This window comes from Lonchura striata, chromosome 4 (genome assembly GCF_046129695.1).
Source record: "Lonchura striata isolate bLonStr1 chromosome 4, bLonStr1.mat, whole genome shotgun sequence".
NCBI classification, from domain to species: Eukaryota; Metazoa; Chordata; class Aves; order Passeriformes; family Estrildidae; genus Lonchura; species Lonchura striata.
Window position 1 is genome coordinate 15,306,987 of NC_134606.1, and position 27,162 is coordinate 15,334,148.

General features: G+C 40.9%; 1 protein-coding gene across 14 annotated transcripts in view; it reads right to left on the minus strand.

Moving 5' to 3' along the window:
* The window catches only part of PROM1 (prominin 1), a 61,727-nt gene extending 36,756 nt beyond the window's left edge, over nucleotides 1–24,971 (minus strand). For 8 of the 14 annotated variants that reach the window (XR_013339875.1, XM_021554429.2, XM_077782776.1 and 5 more), the window contains exons 1-3: nucleotides 24,905–24,971; nucleotides 18,081–18,492; nucleotides 2,008–2,066 (exon numbers count right to left, since the gene is read on the minus strand). Coding sequence is in view for 13 of the 14 variants with exons in the window: in XM_021554429.2 (XP_021410104.1) it covers nucleotides 2,008–2,066; nucleotides 18,081–18,297 (276 nt within the window). In the remaining variant the exon portion in view is untranslated. The other 6 variants (XM_077782770.1, XM_077782768.1, XM_077782769.1 and 3 more) reach the window with 6 other exon arrangements.
* Nucleotides 24,972–27,162: the final 2,191 nt, after the last annotated feature.

The window sequence follows — 27,162 nt, forward strand, 5'->3', positions numbered from 1 at the left end:
GATGTGAGAATCAGAAACGTTCAAGTTTTAGCAATTTTTTTATCAGCATCACACACACCCTTCTGAAACCTCTACTGTATAGTACTACTTAAAATGTTCAAAATATATTTTGAACATATTAACATATTTTATCCTGTATCAATGGAAGGATAACTAACGCTTCCCCTCCCTTATTAATCTGGTACCAATCTGGTATGATTTTCAACATCTCAAGCATGCAGCCTCCCAGCAGAAGCAAAGCAATGGCAGCAGCAGCAAGCTGGCTCCCCTGAGCAGGCACGGCTCAGCTGCTGGGCTGACCTGGCAGACTGCTGCCCCTGTTCATGGTTAGAGTCCAACTGGGAACAACAGGACACAGCACAGAAGTGGGAAGGGCCTCCTGGGTCACTAACACGTTCTATAAATAGGTTAAAAAAAATGATACAAAGGAATGACAGGAGAAATTAAACAGGATAAATAGGAGAAGCAGATTTCCTGTTTCTGCTACTGAAGGGCTTTAATCAGTTCTTGGCGAGCAAGTCTTCTCATACATTCATTTCAGTCCCCATGCTTCAGTGCTAGCACTGTATTTTGCCCAAGAAGCAGAATCTTCCTCCTCATGCTTCCTCTCCATATATATTTCAAAAGAGTAACCACATCCCTTATCAACTCTTTTCCTAAGCTAAGCAAACTCTTCCATTTTTGTCTGAAGATCTACAGGTTTCCCAGATCACCCTAGTGGACACTTCCTGAACTCATCCTAGTCTGAGTCTTGAGTGATCAGAACCACAGATAAACATCTCTAACTACTTATTCACATCTTCCAGCAACATTCACACTTCCCTGTCTCCATTGGAAATACTTCCAGGGGCACATCTACAGCCATGCTGATTCATTGCTGATTCTCGCTGATGCTTCTGTCTTCTGAAGCACACTCATACTTGTCCTGATATATTTTCCTTTTCCAAGTTTGTTTCAAGGCTTTGCACTGTATTCAGATCAGAATTTGGACTGACGAATGCCCTCTATCTGTTCTGCTTCTTAAGCACTCCTAATATTTTAACTGCTACTCTATAATCATGTCCCCTACACAGGACTAGTCTCAGGTTTCTCATGACTTACGTACTAGTTACTAAGCACTCTGCTTGTGGTCAGGGATACCACCTACAGTCCAACAGGTGTGTCTCAAAACTCTGCCATCCAAGCCCTACCCTTATTCTTTCCTGGGAATGCAGGAACAAGTGATGCACCACTATCTAGAGTCCCACAGGCAAGCAGATAGGATTGGCAAGAGTCACTTGAGGCAGCATAAGAACAAAACCCACACACCAGGATGTCATGCAGAGCTTATCAAGCTACTGGAGAAACAGGCTTGCTGTTGGGAAGACTCAGAAGCACCTGAAAGCCATCCTGGTCACAGCAATAGCTCAGTGTCTGTGTGCAAGCACACACCCATCCTCCTGGCGGGCACACTGTACTCTGGCCACCAGAAGCGAGTTGCTCACACAAAGTAATTTGTCCGTTGTCTGGGCACAGTTTAATTCCTACTGCAGAAGCTCAAGTCCTGATTCAGAAGTGCAACACTGCTCCAGAACAGCCCAAAACTTACATGCACATTCCATTCCATCTTCTTGCTAATATATAAATAGCATATTTATAATACAACTTCAGTTTTTCAAAAATAATAGATGAAGCTTACATGAGAGCTAAGCAGTAATGGTTCTTCCTAAGGTTTTTGAAATAAAAACTATATTTTTCAATACAAAGAGCCATCAATCTTTGTGCGACAATCCCATTACAGCTGGAATTTGTAAGTCATCCTTAATTATGAGTAGTTTCTTTACAGTGGCTTGTGGAATTTTCTTTATAATTGGTCTCACATTTTTCAGGAAAACATCATACTTATTATTAAAAAAACCCCATATTTGTATTCTGTTCATATATTTTTAAAATCCTAGTTTAGAAAAAAAACTGAATTTCAAAGTCATAATTTTCATTATTTTATGCAGATACACATAAACAATTTACCTTTTGATAATCGCCCTGTGTATTTCCAAACTGCTGCTGTGCTATTTTTCTGATGAGATCTGAAAATAAGCAAGAATATTCCACAGTTTTAAACAACATAATTTACAAAAGCCGAGGAGAGAAATAATATGAATTCTACTGTTAGGTTGGCAAGATGAAATTAAGAATAGCAATCAACAGCATAGGCAAGCATATAAGTGTCCCCATAAATCTGTCTAGTAACAACATTTCTAATCAACTGTGTGTTTTATGAGCTCACAGGAATATAGCCAGGTTGTCTATCTATTAATCAGTTGCTATTGAAATACAGTGAAGCTTTGTCTGAGGTCTTCCTCTGTACCATAAAATCATTAAAAGTTCATCACATATGTATCAATTACTTGGACAATGTTCTGGGTAACAGTTTTTGCTTCATGTTTATGCCAAGTACATACATGCATAAACATACATACAGCATATGATATACACAGCATTAGATACATAATGTGCAAAACAAGCATATTAATGATGATTTGACTGAAGGGTACAAAGAAGATCCTTATCCTGCCAACGTTATCCCAATCCTTTTCCCACTTTTTATTTCTGTATTTTCTTTTTTGATCTCTGGATCAACAGGGAGTATGTAACACCAACAAAACAAATCAGAAAGCCTAACATGTTAGTACTTACTGTGCATTGATCCAACTCTCACTCTAACTTACTCACAATATAAAAAAATACAGCAACACAAAAAAAAGGTAGGAATTTAACACAACTAGTGCCACCTTCAGTAAACCCTGGCAGCTGCAACAAATGGATCCCCTTTTTGGGACATCACTGGCCTACCATTATCAAGGTTTTGACTACCCTATGGAACCTAAGTTGGGAACTGTGGCTCCCGGTCACTTCTGTGACACCCTGGACTCAAAGGAGAGGGGCATCACCAGCTCTGCAGACCCTCTGCCTCAGAGAAGCACCAATGGCCCTGGGCATGCTTCATGCTACACAGGGTAAAATCAACAGTGTTTGGATGTTCAGGAGAAATAACTGACCAAACTTCTGGTCTCTGAGGAGGAAGCACATCAGGAAGCCAAAGACTACACCTCAAACAGCTCAAGGAAGAACGCTACACCCTGTGCTCTTCATCCTACTACCTACTTGTTTTTTGTCTCCCCATGTGCAAATTAACATAGTTAATAAACAACCTCTAGTTGGAGGATAAAAATCTCCAGTAAGTTACCTAACCTGGGGATCTATAAAGGACCTGAAGGTGTAAAACTGACTGTTCACCTCCCAGAAATACAAGGCCTCTCACAATTTATTGTAGCACTCAAAGTATGTTCAGGGAGCTCACAGGGGTTGTGATCTCACTCCTCTCTCAGCCCACAATGGCTCAGGAAAAAAAATCCCTAAGCAAGCAGTGTCCATAACTCTCCCTCCTCAACACCTGCAGTGGGAACATGGACTCGAGTGATTGAAGAGATCCTGAAGACTTCCTCACAGAAAACTGTCCAAGGAAAGTAAACACACAACAGCAAAGCACCAACTCCTGGTTTAAGGGAGCTGCAGCCAGCAAGACTGCTAATTAAAAAATAAAAATCTGTTAATGCAACAGTGAAGTGCCGAACCACAAATCATTCCTTGCATAGGGAGTAGATTCAAAAACACTCAGAAAGTGCTGGTGGTACCTAAGCAAGGACTCTATTCTGAGGCAACCTCATTTTGGAAAGACTATACATAAAGTACAAGATAAGGCTGAAACCCACAATAAGAGAAATGAAACTAAAACATACATGGAATAAGCACCTGGGAAGCAGAAAAGAGTTATGATACCTGCAATTCCTTTCACAGTCTGCATCTTGGGAGTCATAAGACTGCTGAAAAAAAAGGCACACAACACTGCATGGGCAACACACAACTGATCACACTACAACTCTGAAACATCTCTCACACTGGCACCAGCAGAGTCCTCCTGGCAGGGAGACCATCCCAGGCAGCATCTGTGCTTCTCTGAATGTTTCAGTAACAAGGAGATACAAACCTAAGTGGGGCAAAACTGCACAAACCCCAAAGATGTAATTCACACTGGTTGTTATACAATTTTTTCCTCTTCAGCAGAGGTAACATTTCTTTCTTCCTGCTGATTTCTATGCCACATAAATAAATCTAAGAAATATGGCTGCATGAAATAATAAATGCAGTAAATTTTTTTTACAGCTAGATGGCTTTCAGCATACAGGAAAATGGGTAAAACAACTCTCTTGTTAACATATTGATTCAACTGTTTAGCACTGTGTGACAGCAAATTAAAAGGAACTGACCAGCTTCAATTAGAATGTGATAGGAAGGAATAAAAAGGAAAAGCTTTTGAGATCCTCTGTCCCTAAAGCAGCACAGACTGTGTGCAGGTGATCAGATGCAGGAGCCAACTGCCCAAGATTCTGTGACATCACTCTCCTTGATGCTGCTCTGAAGGTAACCAGAAGAGCCCCCAGCAACCTGCTCTGATTTCCAGACTGCTCCTAACTTCAGGGATCATCTTGCTTTGTAAAATTGGATTATCTCTGAAGGTCCCCTTCAGTATAAATTATTCCAAAGTTATCCTGCAATCATAATGAATTTCCATTATAAATTATTTAGTGCACTAGTAAAAACACTGCCAGGAAGCATGAAAGAAAGCAAGATTTTATTATTGTCAAAAATGTCCTTTGATACATTTCCTACTATTGAGAATTGGTACAAGAAAATCTTAAAAATACTAGCTTTTCCTGTTAAATAAAAATTGAAGGCATTTACCCGTTCTCCTAGTTGAGTGACTGGCCCCATAATTAATTAAACATTAAAAAAAAAAAAAAATCAAACCCTCAAACGTGTTACATTAAGTTTTGCACATTTGTATGAACAAACCCCACTGCTACACCCACAAAGATTTATGGACCTTTGTTGGTACATATTATGCATATGAAAGTAGCTACTCAAGAGAAACAGAACAGTTGAGAACAGAAGGGACCCCTCAAGATCATCCAGTCCAACCTCCCAGCTCAGGCCAGAGTGACCCCCCACAGGTCACCCAGGGCCGGTCTGGTCAGCTTTTCAGAGGAGACAATACTTTAAAAACTCAAACCAAAACAACCCAAAACTTGTTCTGATTTCTTGTGATATGCCTAAATTACTTAGAGTGTTCCCGATTCACAATTTTATTTACATTGTTTCTGTATTTTATAGCCTGTGAGTAAAAAACAAATTACAAAAGTCAACCTGAATACACTATAACAAATTTATGCAGAAAATATCACTCTGTAAGTTTTTTTGAAATTCAGAGACTCCAAAGCTTATTCATCAGAAAGTAAAACATCTTTAGGATTAATAAACAAGAAAACCTGAAAATCGCTGCAAAAGATTCCTACACGGTTTGAATAAAATTTATTAGTAAGAACAGTACAGGTTTCATGCACAACTCAAGGGCTGCTACACAGCCCATTTTTTTCTCTTAATTTTACAGAATGTGAGACTGCCCTGCTGAATAAAGATTTACTACTTAGATTACTTTGCAATGATTTTTCAGAAGTAACATGATGCTCTAGGGTGTTTTTCTAACCAGACAGCACACAGTGATTGACCAGTCTTTACCATGAATTTATTATTTCAATATCAACATGGTTAGACGTATCCCCATTTGATTAATTTTAAATGAAAAGTGGAAATTATATTCCCATAAAAATATTTTTGGCTAGAACTGAATGTGAGATTACCTGCAGTTACTCACACACCTATAGGCATAAACAGGCCTTGGTGAATTCACAGCACCAAAATCCTCCCTGCTCAGATGATCTTTAAAAGTCTCTTGCAACCCAAACCATTGTGATTCTACACGTTTTATTGCACATTGATGACGATCACAGCTACTACTGCAGAACTTAAGGGTAAAATGGGGGAACATCCTGTGCCAGGTACAGTGTAAACAGGAGCTACATATGGCTACACTGCTCACTGCAGCACAGTGAAACAACAGCTCAACTCACATTTTATTCAGCCTGGGATTTTGGTCTGCTTTTATGAAGCATCTTTCCTCCCTAGCAGAACATCTCATCTCTAGCATTCAAATAAGCTTTTATTTACAACTGAATTCAGGTAACTCCACACAACTCTCTCTTCTATTACAGCAAAATAACATCTTGGGGCGTACTTATGTTTCAAACATAAAAGTGTTAGGAAGGTGTGATGAAAAGTGGCATCCTTTGTTTTCAAATTAACTGGATTACTTCTGAAATCTTGGCTTGCCTAGCTGTGCACATTGTTTCAAAGGACCAGTAATCCACAGCTTTAGCACAAAACACATTTTATCATTGGGGTTAAAGAGATTTACCTTTTGAGGCTCATTTACACAGCTAATTACATTATTGCTTTGCTGACTCCTTCCTGCTCTCATCACATATGCAAAATGCCATCTGCCCTAGTAAATCTAACTAGCCAGATGAACAGTTAATTTACCAATGCAATTTGTGAAGAAATATTAAGTACTTCTGAGGATCGCCAGTTAAGAAAACATAATCACTAATTCCTGCATTGCACAAGTGCTGTGTATATAGACCCAATATCTCATTAGTCTGGCAGGAAAATGAGGTTATCACTAAGTGTGCTTCTTAGTACTGCTCTACAGAAAGGGATAGCAAAAATAATAGAGATTTTAAAATAAGTTGTCTGGCAATTAAGTATCAAAATAAATTAATTACAAATTCTTCTGCTAAGGAAGTTTTCCAAATCTAGGTGACAGGAAAATAGCTGAAGTAAAACCTTTTGGGAATGCTATGCTTTCACTTCACTCAAAAAATTCCACTGAGCCAGTTCAGCTGTAGTGCAAATCCAGCATTATTCAAATTATGCCAGAAATTAATGTCTTTTTGTGCATAAATATAATATATTAGGGAATTATACATAATATATCAGGTTTCTATTCTGAAAGGTCTTCAAACAAGCCAGTAAGAACTATGACTGAAGCATTCATATTGCGCTAAAAGAAGATTTTTTCCAAACAGCAGGGGAGAATCACATAGATATTACAAATGATCAATTAGTAACTACTTCATTGCTATCTCATTCTCATGTATAAAACAATATTTCAGTCCATTCCTGTCCTTCTTTAACAGAGTCAATGGACTACATACACATTTAATAGTTCAGAACCTCTCTGAATATAGGTCAGTTAGTCTGACATTAATGAATTAAAGTTACTTCAGACTTGGGGTTTTTTCTCCTAATTAAGAGTCACGCTAATGAATATTTCCTGCAAAGCCAAGAAAACCAGGAAAGCCTTTCAGACTTATCAAAGACAAAAACCTTCTAGGTATCTTAAAGCAAGTTCAGTTTACTGACATTTTAAAATACTTGCTTTGACCTTGAATGGGGCTTTGAGTGTTTCCCCAAAGCCTGAAGCCATAGCCTCTACCATGGTCAGATTTGGCTCTCTGTGAAGAGGTCTCCTTTTTAAGGTAACCCAAGGCTACCTTTGGTCCCCCTTACTGTTCCTGCCCCCATGAAGGCTCTGCTCACTCTTGCTGTCCCTAATCCCACAGCATCACTTCCTTCTGGCTCCAGTGCAGAGCAAGGTGAGAGCTCAGGAATGCTGATGGCTGTGAAGAATCCATCATGCACAGCTAGTGATTGCAGAGAGGGAGGGCCTGATACACTCACTCTGCTCACCCCATGTGCTCTGTCCTCGCTATGCATAGCAGAAAGAAAACTCACTCTGTAGGACAAGTTGGAAGTCTCATAGACAAGGAGATCTTCCCAATTCCCACATAATAAGACATCACTTTGGTGCTTTTCCTAGATAAGGAATCTAATCCAGGCATTCACTCACATAGTCTAGACTATTCCTTTCCAACTTCAGATTGAAAAGCTTCACTCCCCTCTTCACAGCGTTTTCCACAGACAGACCTGGGACACAGCCCTTGTCCTTAGAAGAGAACTAAGAAAAAAGCGCCAGCCTCCTTAGATAATTTATCCTCCCTCTTTTTCGGCAAAGTCTCTCTCTACACAATTCACTTTTTTTTCTTTCCATTGAGTTACTGGGAACATCAGGTTGATTCAGCTTCCACCCTCTTGTTCTTTTCAAGAGACAATTCTGATCCTCTTCCCTTTCAGCACAAATCCTGAACAACACACAGATCTTCCCTTGCTTCAGTAGCCCACACACAGCATCATCCATTTCCATTCAGAGGTGGTGAAAGAAAAGTCTCTATTCAACCACCTATTCAGGTGCATGAAAGAAATAATGAGCAAAAAGTCACCATGCCTTTTGGACAAGAGAAAAAGGCAAGTAAGCAAGGAACTTTGCTGCTGTACTTCACCACTAATGTACAAAATAAAGCCCTAGAACCTGTTATGACACAATGCCCAGAACAACTTGTTTTAATGTATGCTTCCCACAAATACATACTAAATTGCTTAAGTATTTTAATCTCTCATCTGCTACGGCAGTCTGCCTTGTCACCCTCTCCTGCCTTCAGCATAAACCTTCCTCTCATCAACATGATCACTGTCCATTCCCATTCTTTGACTCTGCTTTCTTTAATTACGTATTGTTATCCTACAGCACTCTGGCTGTCACAAAATTCAAAAACACACAATATGACACAAGCAAAAACACAATAAATACATGTTTAAGGTCTTGGCAGATTTGTAAAGCATATGCTGCTTTATTCATAACTGAAAGGACAAGCTAGCAGACCACCTAGAAGTGCACCTTAGATTATACTGCATGCAGTGTGGGGCATCGCGAGAGACAGCAGGGAGCAGAGATGCCATATGAAGTAAGTAATGAGGAGATGAAAAGCTGTGAGCAGGGTTGAAACCTTAGAAATGGCCTAACAGGGAGAGCTTTAGCCACAGTACAGGTAGGACTAAGCATGGTGAAAACTGCTGAAGACAAGGAACTGCACAGTAGCAACAGCTTCCAAGGTAACTGGAACGTGAAATTAAGAAGACTCCCTTTACACACCCTTCCAAACTGAAAGTAACACTGGCCTACTGAAGAAATAAACAATACAGCGGTCGATCACATAAAAGAAACAGTCTATGAACTTCGTTCACACACACACAAAAAGTTCCCCATTTCCCAAAAGTGGAAGTTATTAGTCAGGAGGACCAAAATGGTACTTTACGTCTTCCAAAGAAAATCCTCACACCACACAGCTGCCCCAAACCTGAGGTCATTAACTTGAGGTTACTCTTCAACACAGTCACATTTTCTCTTTAGGCACATTCTGCTTTCCATTAACATGCACAGACAATGTTAAAGAGCCTGGCCAAGGAAAAGGTTTGAAGAAAAAAGAAATAGCCACAATATCAACCGTTACACTATGCATGGAATGAAAGATTTCTCCTTTGAAAATAACCTTTGCAGGGGCTTTCTAGTTGTTCCTTGGTACAAAGAAAGTTCTGTTCTTGCTGTAGTTTTGGAAGAAGAAAAAAGAGAGAGAAGCCTTTAGAAAAATCCTTCCTTAGGAGGCTGCAATGAATTTGCATGCATCACGCAGACACAAAATGAAGTTGAAAGCTTTGAAGAAGTGTTCCACACAGAAACTACAGTCTCTCTTTTTCTGAAGGCAACAAAACTTCTGTAGCACACTGTTTGTGCCACGACAGCTATTTTTTGCCACTTGCTTTGCTTGCCTAGCTACCTCAAGTTCTCCCTAGGCCACCATCTGGTAAGGATTTACAATAGATTACAGGCAAAGGTTTAACTTGGTGCACTGTATGTTTGTCTGGTTTAGCACGCTGCACAGGCTCAGCAACTTCTTGACAGGTTGGGTTGTGTGGACATAATGGACTTGTAATGTTGATCAAAGCAGTATTTGGTCAGTATGAACAACATTTTTTCTATTCTTTTATCTCCTCAGGAGTTGCTGTAAACTGAGGAAAGCACAGAAAACCCTCTCTTGCACAACTTGGATTATTGGAAATATGAACACAGATAACTAATTGAGAATGACATGCTGGAGCCCTGCTGATCAGATCACCACAGTTACAGGCATTCTGGCAGCTTCTCTGAGACTCCTCAGAATTCCTTCTCTGCTTCCCATTTTTGCAAGAGCCACAACTTTCCACATATGTTTTCATAACTGGGGCATACATATTGGTTCAAAATACTACAGAGACCAGTACTTCACTCAAAAATCAAAGCAAAAGTAAAGATTGCTACTCTGAAGAGAGTTAATTAGGCCTCATGCTTGGATTTATTCAGTACAGGTACAGGCATCTTTCAGCTGAGTTAAACAGCCAAAGCAATACAAGTAGTAGCAATATTCACATTCACAACTGTAATCACAATTTAAAGTTCACCAAAATAAAGTAATTTTGTATATTTTCTGTCAAAAGAAAGGTCCTGACTACGTTATCATGCAATACAAGTCATCAATCACACAAGTGTTTTTAGGTAAGAAATTTATGTGCTTATTGAAGAAGGTGTCTAAGTAGGTTTGTGGGGCTTTTTTATAACTGCCAGGCTTACACTAAAATGTATATACTGATAGATTAGTCAGTTTAAACTACACTGACTAACATTTGTGCCGCCTAGCTTTCTCTTCTAACATGAAGATAGCTCACTTTTGGGAAAAGGAAGAAGTACACTAAAAGCTTTAATACATACATATGGAAAACTTTAATACTGTTAAAAGTATAATTAATACTTACACATTTATTTTGCTCCAGCAACTTTTCAATATTGTGTATTCACTTAGAAAAGGCACCACTTTGGTTACAATCTGAAAGTTACACAGACCACCTTGAGAAGCAAAAACAATAGTGAGAAAAAGGAAGAGGAAAAAATACTGATAGTCATTTTCAATGTAATGAAAATTGACTAGCAGGACTGTGGAAAGATTTCTTACAAAGATCTATCAAGCTGTCCTTACTTCAGCTGACATCATTCAAGAAAAAGACATCACTGAACAAGACTTAGAACTTTATTGTTCTGTGAACAACCACCTAAGCAAATTACCAGACAAATATAATAGGGCTAGGCTGTGCTATCTTATTATGATGGTCTGTAACAAAGAAGAGAAGCTCAAATGACTGCCTTTCCAATAACAGGAAGTCCCTGTACAGTGTTTCATATGATTAACTCAAAACGCTTCATAGCAGCCAAGATGATGAAAGAACTGAGAAGTCCCTTGGAAACTTGTGCAAACATAATTCCAGTAAATTCAGTGATATTCCCCTCTCACCTCCTCTCTCTCCCCCATTGGTTCCAGAGCTATAAGTAAGAAATGAGGATGAGGTTCAGCACTATGTGGATAGCTAAGTCTGTAAAAATTAAATGAAGGGGCAGGATGAAAACCACTGCTAAACTGGGAAAACATGGTGCCTGAGAAGAGTTGCCCGAAAACCCAAAAGGTGACTGCAGCTGCTGGTAATTTTCCAAGAGGTTCATCCATGGTGCCAGATACTGTGGCTCGTTCAAAACCTGTTCTGTCCCATTTCTCACTATAGGAGGTGCTGCAAGTATGCTCTGCGAGTCTCAAACAAGCTATCACACTTTTAGTGGTGCTAAAAGTACAACAGTTCTAATTATCTAAATATATGCATTTCTAGATCATAGTACCCTTGCTTTTTTCTTAAAAAATATTCAAAACCCACCAATGAAGACTCTGCCTAGTATGACAAACAAACAAGGCCATGTTCAGTCACAATACTATCCTGTACTCACACCCTTCCCTTCCTTGTGGTCAGCAACCCTGGATTTAGTTGCATCCAGAACTTATCCTCTGTGCACTGAAGCAGGGAATGCTGCTGATCAGCCTTCTGGCTACACCTTGTGTCTCCCACTAACATCCACAGACAAACAGAACAGAGTCAGGGCAGTTTTAAGAACTGCCCATGCTGTAACTATCAGTAGGTTTCCCGTGTTCCTCAGTACTCCACACAGAACTAACCCACTGGCCAGAGATATTCCCACAGACAGAAAGCACACAGCTGTCTCATCTGGAATGGGAAAAGGCAGTTTAGATTGGGGAAATATGAGCTGTCTGAATACCACACAACTGTAAGCCTCTTTAATTTATGATTATTATTAAACTCCAAGAGGCATGGCTGTTTGAGGTACCCTGCAGGAATTACCACAGCCATCTGTGCTAATGCCACTTTCAAGTACCCTTCCCATGGAAAGTAACCCAATGCCCTCAAGCTCTGCCTGAGGTTTGTTTTCTTTAGTTTCTCCCTTCTGTCCTAAGTTGAAATTGTAAAGTTGAACTGATGTTTTCCAATTGCTGTCAAAGAATGTTTTTTTCTCCTAGGCACAGCTGGCAGGCAGAATTATACCCGATGAGGGCAAGCACTGAGGACACTGTAGAGAAAGAATTCCAGTTGGGCATAAAGAGCAAGAATTTCAGATTTTCAACCATGCTATAGTGATTAAAAAGTTACTTCCATATTTTCCCTAAAATGCCTGTCTGCAAAAAAAGGTTCCTTGTTTACATAATCCAAAAGAAGCAGGCGGGACAGCAGCAGAGAAACCTCAACATTTGCAACTGTAGTTTCCTATGGTAACCTCCAGCAGATCATCTATATAAGCCTCCCCTCCCAAACAGCCCTGCTCCCTGCCCACAAAGTCCTTTTGACAAGCAATCTGTTAGTCTGACATTCTGAATAAATCTGGGGGAAAAGAATTACTCTTCTGATGCCTAAGAAAACTAAAAAGCCAGCCTTAAATCTGTTTCAGAAATGTTCTCAGACTGCTTCTCACTTACATGGGCATTTCACCAAGCAGAGCAGCTCTTAACTTCCCAACACGAAATGAGCAGTGATTTTTTAACACTACTTCCTTAAATGTAGATGAGTGGGCAGAGAAAAGAAGAGGCTAAATTATCTCATATCTTCCTGCTGCTCCATCTTCTCCAGTATTTCCAACATTGCATACAAGAAATTTCTGTCAGTGTATTTCCAAATGAAGGAGCACTGTTATCCCAATTCCCCATCCCTGCTGTATATAACACCTGTCAATGCATTTTGCAGTGCACCTGTCACACCTGCATTTTGGTATACACACTTAAGCCACTTTTCTAAATTCACACCACAGCTCTACTCACAGCAGTGGAAAAACACCAGAGGCATGGAGTGAAGGCACTGACTGTCACTTGACAACAGAACTGAGCCAACCTAACAAGCCAATCTAACAGCTAACTTACTAATGGGCAGATTGCTCTTCCCCTCTTCTCAGTTCCTGTACTAGTGCCACCTGTGCTCCCAACCCAGCCCCAAGATGAAAGCTTGAGAAAACTAACCCCCCTGAACAGGGGGATTGCTATCAAACACTAGCTCAAAAAAGTAGCATATCACATCCAAACTGAAACTTCACACAACTGGAAAAAAGCATATCCTAAATTATGCTTTTATGAAATGTCATAATGGTTACAGGTACCTGTGCAAAATTTTATGGTGCTGGACTGTAGCACCTGCAGAGTTGGAGCATAATCCTTTCATCTTGTGCAGACATGCCCAACATTCCTGGGAAAACCTAAAGTTTTAAAAAAAAGGCACTGCCAACTACACATAACTGAGCTTAGCTCAAAAACCCAGACATATGCATTTGTCCACAGGGAACATTCTTCCACAGGAGAGCTGTGGAAAACTTATTACTAACAGGAAGCAAACTTAAAGCAAAAATGAGCACTGAAGAATTAGTTACAAAAGGCAGAAAAGCTAGTTTCACACACACAAAATAATTCTGCCTTAATAAGTTTAAGAGAGGGGGTGATAAAGTGTTTTGATTACTCGCTTTAGAACAACACAGCCAACAGATTAAAAAAAGTTAGTATCGTAGGAGCTCATGAAATCTACCCAAAACAATAGGGTTTTGCATATGCATTTTCTGTTACAGTTACAATAGCTGCAGATACAGTTTATTTTCACATCAAGTTGCAGGTTTCTTCTTTAAAATATCTGGAAATAATTTAATTGCTGAATACACTCATGTGATTTATTACTTAGATAACACAAGACTAACCTGCTGAACTTCACAATCTGCAGCTGCTTTAACGGCTGACTAGATGAGGGGAAAAAGACCAAAAGGGATCAGACACAGGATCTGACATTAAAATATTCAAGTTCTGATCCTCAGTCTGATAAAACTGCTCAGCAAGCAAGATTCTGCAGTCAGAAAGAACTGAGAGGTGTAGTCCAGGTCTAAAACTCATCTTGTTTTTGTTCCCCACAGCAAACACTGCATTTAACTCTCACACTATCTTTTGCCCAGAAAGTACCTGCATTGAACAGCTGACTTCTACGTTAAAGTTGAACTCCCTCCCGCTTTAGCAGAAATGCTTATCTAGAGTAAAAGTCAGAAGCTGGAGGGAAACAGTTGTAACTTAATTGGTAAAATTGTTCTGCAGTATGTTCAGCTACAGTAGGGTGAGGTAAACAGGCTTGTAAGTTTTTGTTGTATTTCACCTAAAAATAGGAGCAGGAGCTTTATTCCCAGCTTCTTTCCTTTGTGAAAGCTTCATATTTTCATTACAAGGCACAAGTTGTGAAGCCAAATATTTGCTGGCAACTGGAATCTCAGATTAACATTCTCTTATTGCAACTAACAACTGTTGCCATGGGAACAAAGACAAAACTGATAATTCATAGCAGCCACAGCATCATATTGACAATGCCCTGTCCATACCAAGTTCATATCTGATGGTTTCCAACACAACAGGTGACATGCATCTGTTGTGCATGTTGGCATCTCACAATCATGAAGTGACAACTTTATCAATAAATCAATGCTACAGTTTATGAAAATTTTTATGTAAGAAAAACTGATTATTCATTTTGTTGGACATCTTTCTCAGCTAAGTGATAGAAGGAACTTGCAATTTTCCTATTATCATCTCTTTATTTTAAGTGGTGTTATTAGCAAGAAGGAAAATGATGCCTCTATCCTAAACAGTCCTCAACAAAAGGAGGAGCAGCACAATCATTACCATGGAGGAACAAAGGCACACTGAGATTAAAGTCATCTACTGAGCCTCAGGTAGCAAACCAGCGATCAGTATTTTCCACTCCAGTGTATCATTAACTCAAAGGGGAGGCTGCTTCCCTGAGTAAGAATTAACTCGTTCCCATTTACAGCAGCACATCGTCTGGTAATGAGTACAAAAATATTTGACTGGTGGAGTTGAAAGTAGTATCTATTTAGACCCACTGAAGCACTGCAATCAGATATCCTAATTCACTTCTTTTGAGCTAGTTTCTTGCCATATCCAAAAAGCAAAGTGCTGGTCTTAAAGATTCAGTAATTTTAAAAATCTTAAAGGTGTTACAGTTCCTCACCCTGGTTCTGTTACTGTACTTTACATTAGAACTATATTTAATCTGATTAATAACTTACTTATTAAATCTAAACTTATATTAAAGTTATATTTCCACAAACTTGATGGCATTAACTAATTTAGAAGGGAATAATTACTTATGTATATGTAACTAGAAAGAAAACCATCTCACAAAGTATTTCTTGACTGACTTTTTGTTTAAGTGATTCTTTTCAACTGTTGAGCCTTAGCAGCATGCAATTAAGAATAACATTTCGCAAAGGCTCTCATGTGCTTACTATCTTTTTTTATCATAGCATAATAATAAAACATAAAGGCATATAGTATATGTAAATATATAGTATATATTTATACAGTATAAAGCATAAAAGTGTCAAGTATAAAGGCATACTTTGGACTGAAGGACTATGAATGTCATCCATCAGAGCATGATTAGAAGATGACTTGCAAAGGCAGGAGTATCTATATGCAATTAGACAATCCTATCACTTCTCCTCCCAGGTAAGAATACTAATACACTGAAAAACAGAACATCGAGTACTTCCAAGTATTGGGAAAAAATATAAGACTATTAAGATCAAAGGTCTAAGTGATTGCTGCCAAGGCTTACATACAAATTATACTTCCCTATGCTGTGGTTATAAGCAATACACTGGGGCATCAACCTGGAGCTAACTGTTCTGAAGCACCAGTTCCATCATAACAATGAAGTCTGAAATGGAAACATCAAAAGGCTTGATTTCTGTCATCATGTTTCTTTTCATCTCTGAATCAGAATTAACTCTATTTCAAATTTAAAAACCCAAACAAAACAAAACAACCATTTTAAATATGTAACTGCACTATTAATACACTGAATGTGAAAACAGAACAGCATATGGCAAAAGAGATTATGGGGATCAGCCAATTAAATGGTATGACTCAAACTGACATGATCCGCCAAATCTGTGTTTTGCAGTGAAGTATGTGGGGCCATGGGAACATGACTTCACTTAATGCAAATTACTAAGGCAAAGGTCTGAAAATACCTGATTTGGCAAAAAGGATCTTCAAGGAAGTAAGGAGAAATTGGAGATATTCAAAGCTTACAAGCTAAGAACAAATTCTTTACTTCTTTAATGCTGGAGTTCACAATACCAACTTGATGTAGAACTTACTACTAGCAGTCCCACCAGAAAATAACCTTGACCATAAAGTCTATACTCACTAATTATTCACATGCTTAGGTCACAGGATATTAATTCTGACATACAATACTACAGACCACACTCTTGGTAACACAGAAACACAGTAAATGTCTCAGTGAAATCAAGTTTCTACAATCGTAAGAGAACAAAATATTCAAGCAGAGCTTTGGGCAGAGTGGAGGTGTACTTCTAGGAGGTGAATGCAGATGGCAATCCTCACCATCAGGTCTCACAGAGACACAAATAGCTCACCTGATCATTTAACAGAAGGAAAGAGGCAAAAGCAGAGGTATCTGGAAACAGTGCCTCCCAAGGGTGAGATTACTGTCACCTTCATGCAACTGCCCTCATTACACCTTGTGCAAGATCTGCTCGAAAGACACATCCTGCAGGAAAACAGGTCACTTTTTCTGGCCTCTTTTCAAGAAGGCCATTTTTTCTGGCCTATTGCAGAATATTCTGTTGGTTAACCCCTGGGATTCTGAGCACTTGCCTACATAGAATTCATTCATTCAAGTTCAGCTGAGTTCATTCTTCTACGGTTATATCAGAGATGCATGAAGAAATGTCAAAAATCTAAGCAAACAAGAGTTCACAGATATCATACATGTATGTGACCCATTAGACTAATGAATTTAAAGCCTTATATTACTAGAAGTTTACATTTATAAATTGAAAGCTGTATTACAAAGTAATATACACAGTTGCAGCTAAACCACCAAAAAGAATCAGTTACAAACCAAAGCAATTCTTAGATTTAATTAAAGGTTCATCTTGATACAATTTTAAATTCCAGTATCATACAGAAGCATTAGCACTTTTAAGAGCTAAGGGAAACAAAAAGCATGTTGAAAAATTGATAAAACTACCAAATCCACAAAACCACAATTTCCAAAAGCACCTTTTTATCAATAGAACCTCAATAAGGTTGCACACACTTCTCCAACATCTTAAGTTTTCCTTTAAAAGGGACAGCTTAGAAAGAAACGAATGGAAAAAAAAGTCTCATTAAAGCAAGTGCATTTTCAAGTTTTAACCTGACAGCTTTCAAAGGAACAAGAAACTACACATGGCTATGTAATGGAACTGCTCTTACATAAAACCTGACCATGGCTGCACATAGATGGAAACAAATGAAATTTATTTCAAATTTCCTGGGCTAAATCTTATAATATTATAACCACCTGACTATTTATCACAATATGCAAAACTCAGCTGTCTCTTATGGATTTAACAGTAAATACAAAGCAGCTTATCCTCTACCTCTATCTCATGTTGCTTTGGTAAAGAAAACAAGCCTCAAATCCATCAGTGACAGCTCTGAGATATGTAAGCAAAGTTCTGTGAAAGGTCACCAACATTTCATTTCCATTAACAACCTCCTCCCCTCATTATGCTTAGCAGAAAAATATTCTTTTATACACAGCTGTACAGATTTCCAAGTCATAGCATGTGCTACTTACAAAGTCCTTCATATATTTTACTTCCTGATTATGGTCTTGGTATTAATGACAGGGTGTATCAATATAACAAATAAAAATAACATCAATAACAAATCTATATTTTTAACAGAAGTAGTTTATCTACTTACCTTGAGGAAAAGTATTTGGCTGCACTAAGTACAGGAATGCATGTACTATTTTAAACAAAATTCCTATTGCCCCAGGTTCATGGTATGCACCTGTATCATACGTCTTGGCTGGTACAAATCCAAAATCCAAAGTTCCAGGAGGTGGTTTGTATATAGGCTGTACCTCTGAAATTGTACTTCCACAAAACAACAGCAGCAAACAGAGTTCCACAGCCATAGCGAGCAGTATACATAAAATTGGAGGTAGAGGTATTTGTCTGAATCAAGTTTAGAAATCTTCAATACATTCACTTGAGGAGTAGCTTTCCAGCCAGAAGAATGCTGGTGCACTCTCACACCTTCAAGTCTTAATTGTATTTTTACTTCAGAGTGGTACAGCAGCCTCTTGTGAAAATGACTCAGCGCATCATATCTGGCAAAAAGAAAAAACAGCTCATTAACACATGTGCAAGCAAATAGGGAAGTGCAAGACAACCTGCAATCTTCTGTGAAAACTGAACATATCACCAGCTGCAAAAGTGAGCCTAACAGGACAGGGAAGAAAAACATTTTGAGGTTTGTGAATAATATGCTATACTACATACATTGTACTTGAAAGAGGTGGAAAAAGAATTATGCACAGTTCCAGGTCAGTGAGTTTTCAAAAATAAAGAGAACGTTGATACAGCTCCAAGGGAAACAAAACTAAAGGAGCATTGCATGAATTGTGCTTCTGACTAAGTACAATATGTCATGTCACAATAATTACACAATGCATTTAATTACCACCTGATGGTTCTGTAGTTGATGACACTTATTACAAGTCATACCCTGTATTTCTTTAATTTACACCTTTTAGCAAAACCTTCAATCCTAGATACTCTTAACTGTTTTCCAAGATTGAGGAAAAAAATTATACATCACTGAAAAGTTACCAAAACAAAAAAAAAATACCCCACAAAAAAAACAAAACATCATCCTCTTGACAGATGATACTGGGTGCCAGCAATTACTTTCTATTAATTCAAGCTATCTCAAAGCTCTCCTTAGGAAGTAGAGAAGTCAACAATTTTTATTTACAGCTTGCTAAAGCTGAGTGTCATTAAGATGACTTTGGATGGTTAAACATGTTTAAGAACATTCTGAATCTACAAAATCGCAGCAGCTTAATCTACCACTACTCTAAGAAATGTAAGCAGAAACACCCACCCCTGGCTTTCCAACAAATTCAGTGACCATGTCTTGATCTACAAGAAGCCAGGTAAGACTCCTTCACTTCAGCGTGCAACAGCAGTCTCTGAGGAAACAGACCAAAAGCAACCAGATAGAAGGTAACAGAGAAGCTGCTGCCATTCCCTGGTTCTGGAAGCTGCACACACCTGATGAGAGTGCCAGTGAGCACCGCGGTGACTTTCCCACCCAGCAGCCCAGCCTCTCTTTGGCATGCCCTTGTGATCCCCCAGTGCCACCGGCAGGGCCGTGTGGGAGCACACTGCTCACGACAAGACATCACTTCCACCCAGAGAGCACCAACTGCCTTCCCCAAGCACAGCTGGGCCTCTGCTGCTCTTTTCTGCAGCACTACCCAAGAGAAAAGCTTTCAATCTCCACCTTGGTATTCAGACCATTCACCAGCAAGAATGACAGCAAAATAACACAGACACCTCACAGCTTCAGTCAGCTCAATGCTACACCAACACCTTGGCTTCCAAGGTACTTCCAGGTCAAAGAGATGCTGAACACAGACTTACTTCTGTAGTAAGGTGAGACTTAAATCTCTCCCATGTTTTACAGTCTCTGGTTAAACACCAGCTGTCTTTCTGAAAACCAGAACTTTGCAAAAAGTCAAAAACACATTGCAAGCTTGTTGAGTAGTCAGTGCCACACTCAAAGGACAGATCAAGAAAAACATGGAACAAAGGAATACAAGATCAGATCAAAGACCTAGAGGCAGTTTTGTTTCTCTGCTGTTCAAATGAGTTAAGAGGGAACACTCAAACCTTTCTTCTTCATGGCTTATGAAAACCAAGAAGAATGAATAGTAATAATGCCAGGATTAGCAGAATTATCCAACCCTTATTCAAAAAGGTGATGTTAGCAACCCCTCTGAAATATGCCCAACACAAGCACACAGTCACTTAGAACACACATAGTACCATGGAAAAGAATGTTCTGTTAAAGATTAATGAAAGAAAAAAAGAGTTCAAATCCAAAATATTAATTTTCCTCCTTTAATTTTTTACTGAAACTAGTTTTCTTCATCCTAGAAGATACTTTTTAAAGCGGTTTTATCACATGCACATCTTGTTCTAAGGCTGAACACAGAATTGGTCAAAAAGTGAAAACTGCTTAGGCTGAAGTTTATTACCAAATCTCCAGAAATCTACTGGACAAAATATCACAAGACCACAACTAGATGAAAAATATAATTTTGCCTTTATGGCAGAACAGTAAAAATTGTGCAAGATGATACACTACTATTCTGATACCAAAATTACCTTTTTCATATATTCTTCATATATATTCATAGCTCTGTGGACTATTACTGTATAGCTATATAGTTTCCTAGCTACATCCAGTACTTTTCCTGTTAGGCAAATTCCTGAAGGCCTGTTCATGTCTTACTTCTTCTGGGAATCTAGGCCGAGCCATCTTCTCAAGACAAAAGACATAAACAAGATAGAGCTCGTAGCAAGGAGGGGGGGCTTCAGAGGGGGTCAAACCCAGCAGGGAATTACTTCGTTAACTGTACTTCTATCTGGGGATTCTTGTCAATTATGTTAATTTGCTAAACTTATAAAAGTGTAAAAGCCCCATACCATGTAAAAGCCCTATAGCACATGTACATTTTCAGTGCAATTTCAGCATGCATGTCAGTGTGTTGTGCACCTGGAGGGACCTTCATTAAATGGTAACCACTTTTTATCACCTTAACCTTGTTTGGCTCTTGATTTTAGGGGCTTAAAGGCAACAGTTCCTTTTTTTTCCTTAAAAAGAGATTTGAATATTTTTTCTAAGTCAGCTTTAGTTTTCTGGAGATTTCTGAAGTACAGTTGCAACACTTCAGTTAGTCAGGAGAAAAAGCTCACACATGGTAACTGAGTCTTGATTCTAAAAGTTAAGGAAACAGATGGAAAAGCATCCATTACGCTGAAATATTAGGTGTGGCTGAGCAAGATTAAATTGAGAAGACGATAACTTCTTTAATTGGTGTCTCAAAGCAAAGTTCTCTGAAGTGCTCTGTTATATTAGAGGGAACGCAGAAGACAAAGTACACACACAGCTTTTGGTAAGATTTTAGATTAAAGACAATTTAAAGTCTATCTAATTACACAAACAGGCAAATAAAATAGTTTAAATGTTCTCCCAACACAGGAAAACAATCACTACACCTTATAGAAGTAAGTAGTCATGTATTAACCAAGATAAAGAGGGCAGTTTTAAGACAAGGACACTACTGAAATTGCAAGGACACTCCCTGTATGGTGAAAACTAACAGTGCTCTGCTAAGTGGAAAAACTAAGTCTCCAATTCTACAGAGTTTTCAGTCAAGCTTTTATAAAATTCAGGTGAGTTTCCTACAAATCAACAAATCTGCAGAATTATGACCATGTTCTCTTCCTCTCCCTTTGCTGGCAAATATATCACAGGAAACATGGTATATACAATCTATACTGGGCAATTCCTCCAGACTGACACCAGTTCTTCTCTATACTACATAAAACACTACTATTTTCAAGGTTACATTAATAATAATAACCAGAAACTTGCAGAAACGCCATTAAACCTATAACTTAAGATGCCTCTGAGCATCTAATATATATTCAACCTACCTAAAAATAACTCAGATGTAAAAAGCTCCCAGCAGTTCTCCTTTTCTTCATATCTAAAAGAAACTTAGGTGGGAGCTTATTAGTAGTTAAATATGCTAGACAAACAGCAATAAAGAGGAAAAATCTATCTCTGAAATCTGTAATTCTGAGAACTTCAAAAATGACATACACAGGAGTGACACAAATAAAGAGAACTGAATATCAGTTTATGCTAATCTTCATTGCAGCATGTGGGATCTCATTTCCTCAGGCACAGTGTGGCATCACTGCAGTCAATGAGTTACAGGAACTGCCAGTACAACTCCCTCCAAGTTCAAGTAAACAATGAATGAAAAGAAGCTGTGTGAAAGTTTGAAATGCTTACAGTAATTATCAAATAAGCTACCAATTTCATTACTATACACCCTGTGAAGTAGTTAACAAGTTAAAATAAATTAAAGAGATTTTCATTATTATGTGTGGTTTGCAAGTGTCCATTTGGAAGAGACTCAAGCTTTTGCATTTTATTCTGTGGCTGACACTAATATGTACAAATCTCTAAGCATAACTCCTGGGGTTTTAAACACTACCTGTGGAGAACACCATCACTCAAATATGCAGCACCATTATCATCTCATATATATCCTATCTGTATTTTCCAAAACCAACCTCTGCTTTAACAAGGGAAGAGGAGACAGAGCAAGATGCTTTAGTTCATCAACTCCTATGATACACCAACTCTGAATAACAGAGCTCAGAGGCAGCATGATGTGCAGCTCTTTGTTCCAATGGGACTGGCCTCCTTCTGTTTAACACCACAATCCATGCAAATACAACACTGCGGTGCAGTGATGCAACCATGATTAACCCCGTGAACCGAAATTCAATCAGCCAAGGGCTAGACTGCTAAAGCTCAGTGGGGGTGCCTGCTGGCAATGAACCAGGATGGGCTGGGTTGGTGGTAGATGCAGTTGTCCATAGGAAGCCCACACAAAGGTTCTGAGTACATTTATTACATTTTTTTTCAATTACACATTTGAAAATCCAAGTCCATAATCTCCATCCACCATGCAAAAAAAAAACAAAAAAAAACCCCACACAAAACAAAAACAAAACCACCAACCAAACCCACACCACGACCTTCCTTTTCAAGAGATCCAACACAGCAAGTCAAGTTAGATACTAGCAGGTATCTTGTATATTTGTCTTGTATAGAAAACTGGTATAATTTTCTGTTACAAAATCTGCCTAGGCCTACCAACAATTACAACCTGTTGCCATAAGAGGATTAAGAAACAGATAGACATAAAAAACACTAGGGACTGCAGAATAGAGCTTGGCAGCACCGATAAAAACTAAACCAATAGCACCTTGCAGACAAGGCAGGCTTGGTACCCACATGACTTGCCAGCTGTATGTTCAAATCAAGTAAGTACTCAGGTCAGGAAAAACTGAATATTCAGAATCCAGTTTGCTTTGAGCAGCTCCTTACTAATTCCAAAATTAATATACTAAAAAAGCAACATCAAAAAATGCTTCACTTTTACAAGTCACAACCATTTGCAAGCAGAAGCACACCTGTAAAAATTCCAGGTGAGATACCTTCCCCCAAGTATAAGCAGGTCTGATTTTCAGTGACTGCCTAAATATTTAAAGTACATTTTCACTAACCAAATAGCTTATTTAACTTGATTCTAAGTGGTGCACTCATCCCAGTATTCCTAGATCATTTTTTGTTAAATTACTTTCCAGCATCACCTAGAAAATTGTAAAACACAGTAAGTCCAGCCCATAAACAGGTAGTTTTTGGCAAGTATGAACTGGTAAGTGCTGTGCACATGTCCCAACACCAAGATACCGCAACACGACGCACATTTCCCACTAGCAGCTGAGACCAAAGCTTTCCTTCACCTTCTTTCCAATTACTTAAACAGTAGAGACCTCTTCCTCTAACATGCTGCCTCGTCCTTATCTGCAAGCTGCAGAGGAGCGCGGGTACCGCAGCTCTGCCTCTGCTGGATACCGACCGATGTGGTAGTTTCTTTACCGGCTCCTCTGCATCTGTGCGCAGAAGACACAGCCCATGTTTATTACCACAACTGCCCCTTCTCTCCAGCTCTCGGGTGAGGTCTCCGGCTCCCTGCAGAGCTCACCTCTGCCGAGGAAACGCTCGGCCAGGCGCGGTGCGCCCAGGTGCACAGCGAGAGCCGGCGGCAGCACCGCCTCAGGGAGCCCCTCCGCCGCAGCGCTGCCGCGCCGAGCCCGCAGGAGCGCACGGGCCCTCTCCCCGCTCACACCCACCGCAGAGCCAAGCCTGGGGGTCCCCCGCCCCTGACGAGCCGATTTCCAGGACAGCACAGTCCCGTCCGCTTCCCCCAGACGGCTCAGACGGCCGCCTCCCGCCTCCTCGCCCCAGGCAGGTGCCCTCAGCGGCCGCCCTTTTCCTCCTCCTCCTCCCGCGGAGCGGCTTCCCCTCTGCCCGGAGATCTCTGGGGCTCTCCCCGCCCAGCTCCCGCCGCTCCTCTCTGTTCATCTGCCGGCGGCTCACAGCTGTCCCCTACCTCTCCCCAGCCTCCACACGCAGCCCCCCGGAGGGAATGCGCACCCGCCGCTCCGCTCTGCTCGGCGAGCGGACCCGCCCCGGCGCCCCGCGGACCGGCCGCATCCCCCGCCGTGCCGCAGCCCCCTCCTCGCGGCCGGAGCCGTCTCTCCCGCCATCCCCCCAGCCCCGCAGCACTGACCGGCCGCCGCTCTGCCCCCGCCTCACCCGAGCTCTCAGGGCGCCTCCATCCCGCCGCTCCCAGCCTCGGCTAAGCCCCCTGGGCTCCCTTCCCGCCGGCAGTCCCATTCCCTGGGGCACCCGCCTCCCTCGACGGCCACCCGCCCCCTCTCACCCAGCTTCGCGGAGCTCCCCCTCCCGCCGCCGCTCTCCCGGCCACAACCTCCCGCCCGCAGCGGGAGAAGGTGGAGGAGCCTCACCCCGCCGGAGCTGCCAGGACCCCTCCTCACGTACGCCCCGCCCGCAGCACTCACCGGTCGCAAGGGGACAGCGAGCCGGAGACGGCGGGGCACGGCACGGCACGGCACGGCACGGCACGGCACGGCTCAGCCCGCTCCGCCTCAGAGCGCCGCGGCAGCCGTGCTGGCGGTGCCGCCCGCGCATGGATTACGGAGGGCGGGCTCTGCCCCGGGCCGGGGCTGCAGGACCACCCCGCCAGGCCGGGATGGTGGGGGGAGGAAGAGGAGGAGCGTGAGGGGTTTAACCCCGGCGGGATGTGCTGGGGATCGGAGCTGGGGGTCGGGGTGAGCCGCGTGGCGCTGCCGGTGTAGGGAGCGGAGCGGGTCAGGCTGAGGCCGCCCCGCTGCGAGGCGCAGCGCTCGGTGACCTGTTGCATCCCGAGCTGCCCTGCTCCTGGCCGGCAAGGTGCTCCGCCGCCGGGACCGTGCCGGGCTCCGCCGAGGCACATCCGCCTTGCCGCCCCGGGATGGCCGTGCCTCTCCCCTCGGCCACTGCCTCTGGGGTTGGGTCGACACCCGGCGGTTTTGCTTTTCCCATCGAGGTGACTTACTCCATTAGCTTTTGAAGGCAAAAAATAAAATTCTTGTTTTACTCCTCTCGAGAGGCGTCCTTATTTCCTCGTGGGTTTAGTATTTCTTTTAGGGCTGTTATCTATGTTCCTAATTGTTCTCTGTTCTCGAAGGCCAGTGATTTATTGGTAAAATGAGAAGTATTTCTTACAGGTTGCAATACAGTAACATACACTTCCAATGGCTGTTGTGCTTTCCTTCTGCCTTGTGCAGATTTGTTTGTGCGTTTGACTTTTATTTGCAACTTTGGTGTATTAATGTGATTCCTCTGTTGCAACAGTAAATACGAACAGGATTCTTGCCTCTTATTCAGCATCACAAATGGATTGCAAGATGAAGCAAGAATTCTTGCCAAGCATCCAAGGTTATGCTGGTTCCTTGGAAATCAGTAACAAAACTGATTGAGAAAGCAGTTAGTCTCCTTTTTGCAGGCAGAAACAAATCAAGGCTACAGCTATGGCACCACTCTGCATTGCTAATTTAAGCCTGGCTAAACATCGAACATTTTTTCCACAGGCAGTATTCCGTGTTGCTGAAATCTACCTGTATTTCAGCTCAGGGCATTTGCCAGCAATGTATATCAAAGAACAAGTTGCTACACTGGCTGCACACAGAGCAATTATTCTGACCAGAGCTAATCTTAGTTTTTTCAGCAGGAGGATATGTAAAGGCACAACCCAAGGTGGAATGGTACAGAGCTCAGAGAAAGGCTCTTGTCCGAGTTCTTGATGTAGTTGTCATAGGCACCCTAAGGCAGGTGTCAGAGAGGAGCAACAGAGTAGTCTTGGGGAAAACGGAACACCTTGACTGATGGACAAATGTATTAAATTAATCAGTCTGACAAAGAGAATTACAGTTCCTGTCTTAAGCTTTGGATGAACCTTGTTCTAAATAGAAGAGAATATTCCTTCCAGATAGTGGGCTGTGAGGGCCCAACACTGTTAATGAGCCAATATAGTGAGCTTGATTTCCTTGCTTCCATTCAGAAAGGCCAAATCCTACTGACCTCAGTGACTCACTGACTGATTTTAAAATGCAGAGCGAAGGCATATGGCTGTAGTGATAGATATCTGCAAGGATGGAATAGTCTGTAGGAACTGAAAGAAAATGTGGGAATGCAGAGGAGAAGAGTGTGGAATTAAACTGCAGAAAATCTTGATTTGCTAGAGCCAAAGACATTTAGATTTGCTCTTGGGTTACTAATTTATACAAGTGATAGGTTTCCTACCATTTATGGTAGGCTTCCACAGTACTTCTGGATGAGAAATGTCTGTAGAGTGTGTAAACAAGGACATGAAACTAGAGTAATAGGGAAAAGATACTAGCTTTCAGACAAATATTGAACCCGATTCAAAACTGACACTCCTAATGGAGGCATTTCTTCAGCAGATTAAGCCACCATCTATTTTATGATTAGTATTATCCATGTATCTCCTTTTTCTTTTCATGGATGTTGGTATCAATATAAGAAAGCTTTCCAATTATTTCTGAGTTTCTCTGTCCTATTGGGATCTAGCCTGAAATAAGGGACTTGCCGAAGGTGCCTGGAAGTGATTGAGTTAAGATAAGTTATACTGTATTGGGTACTGAAATATGTTGTCCAAGTAGCACCTAGTTAGGATGTCAGAGCTTGTCACTGTGAGGTGGTAAATGGAAGCATGACCTCTTCAGCTGCCTCCCATTACATTGCTGGCAACCCCAAG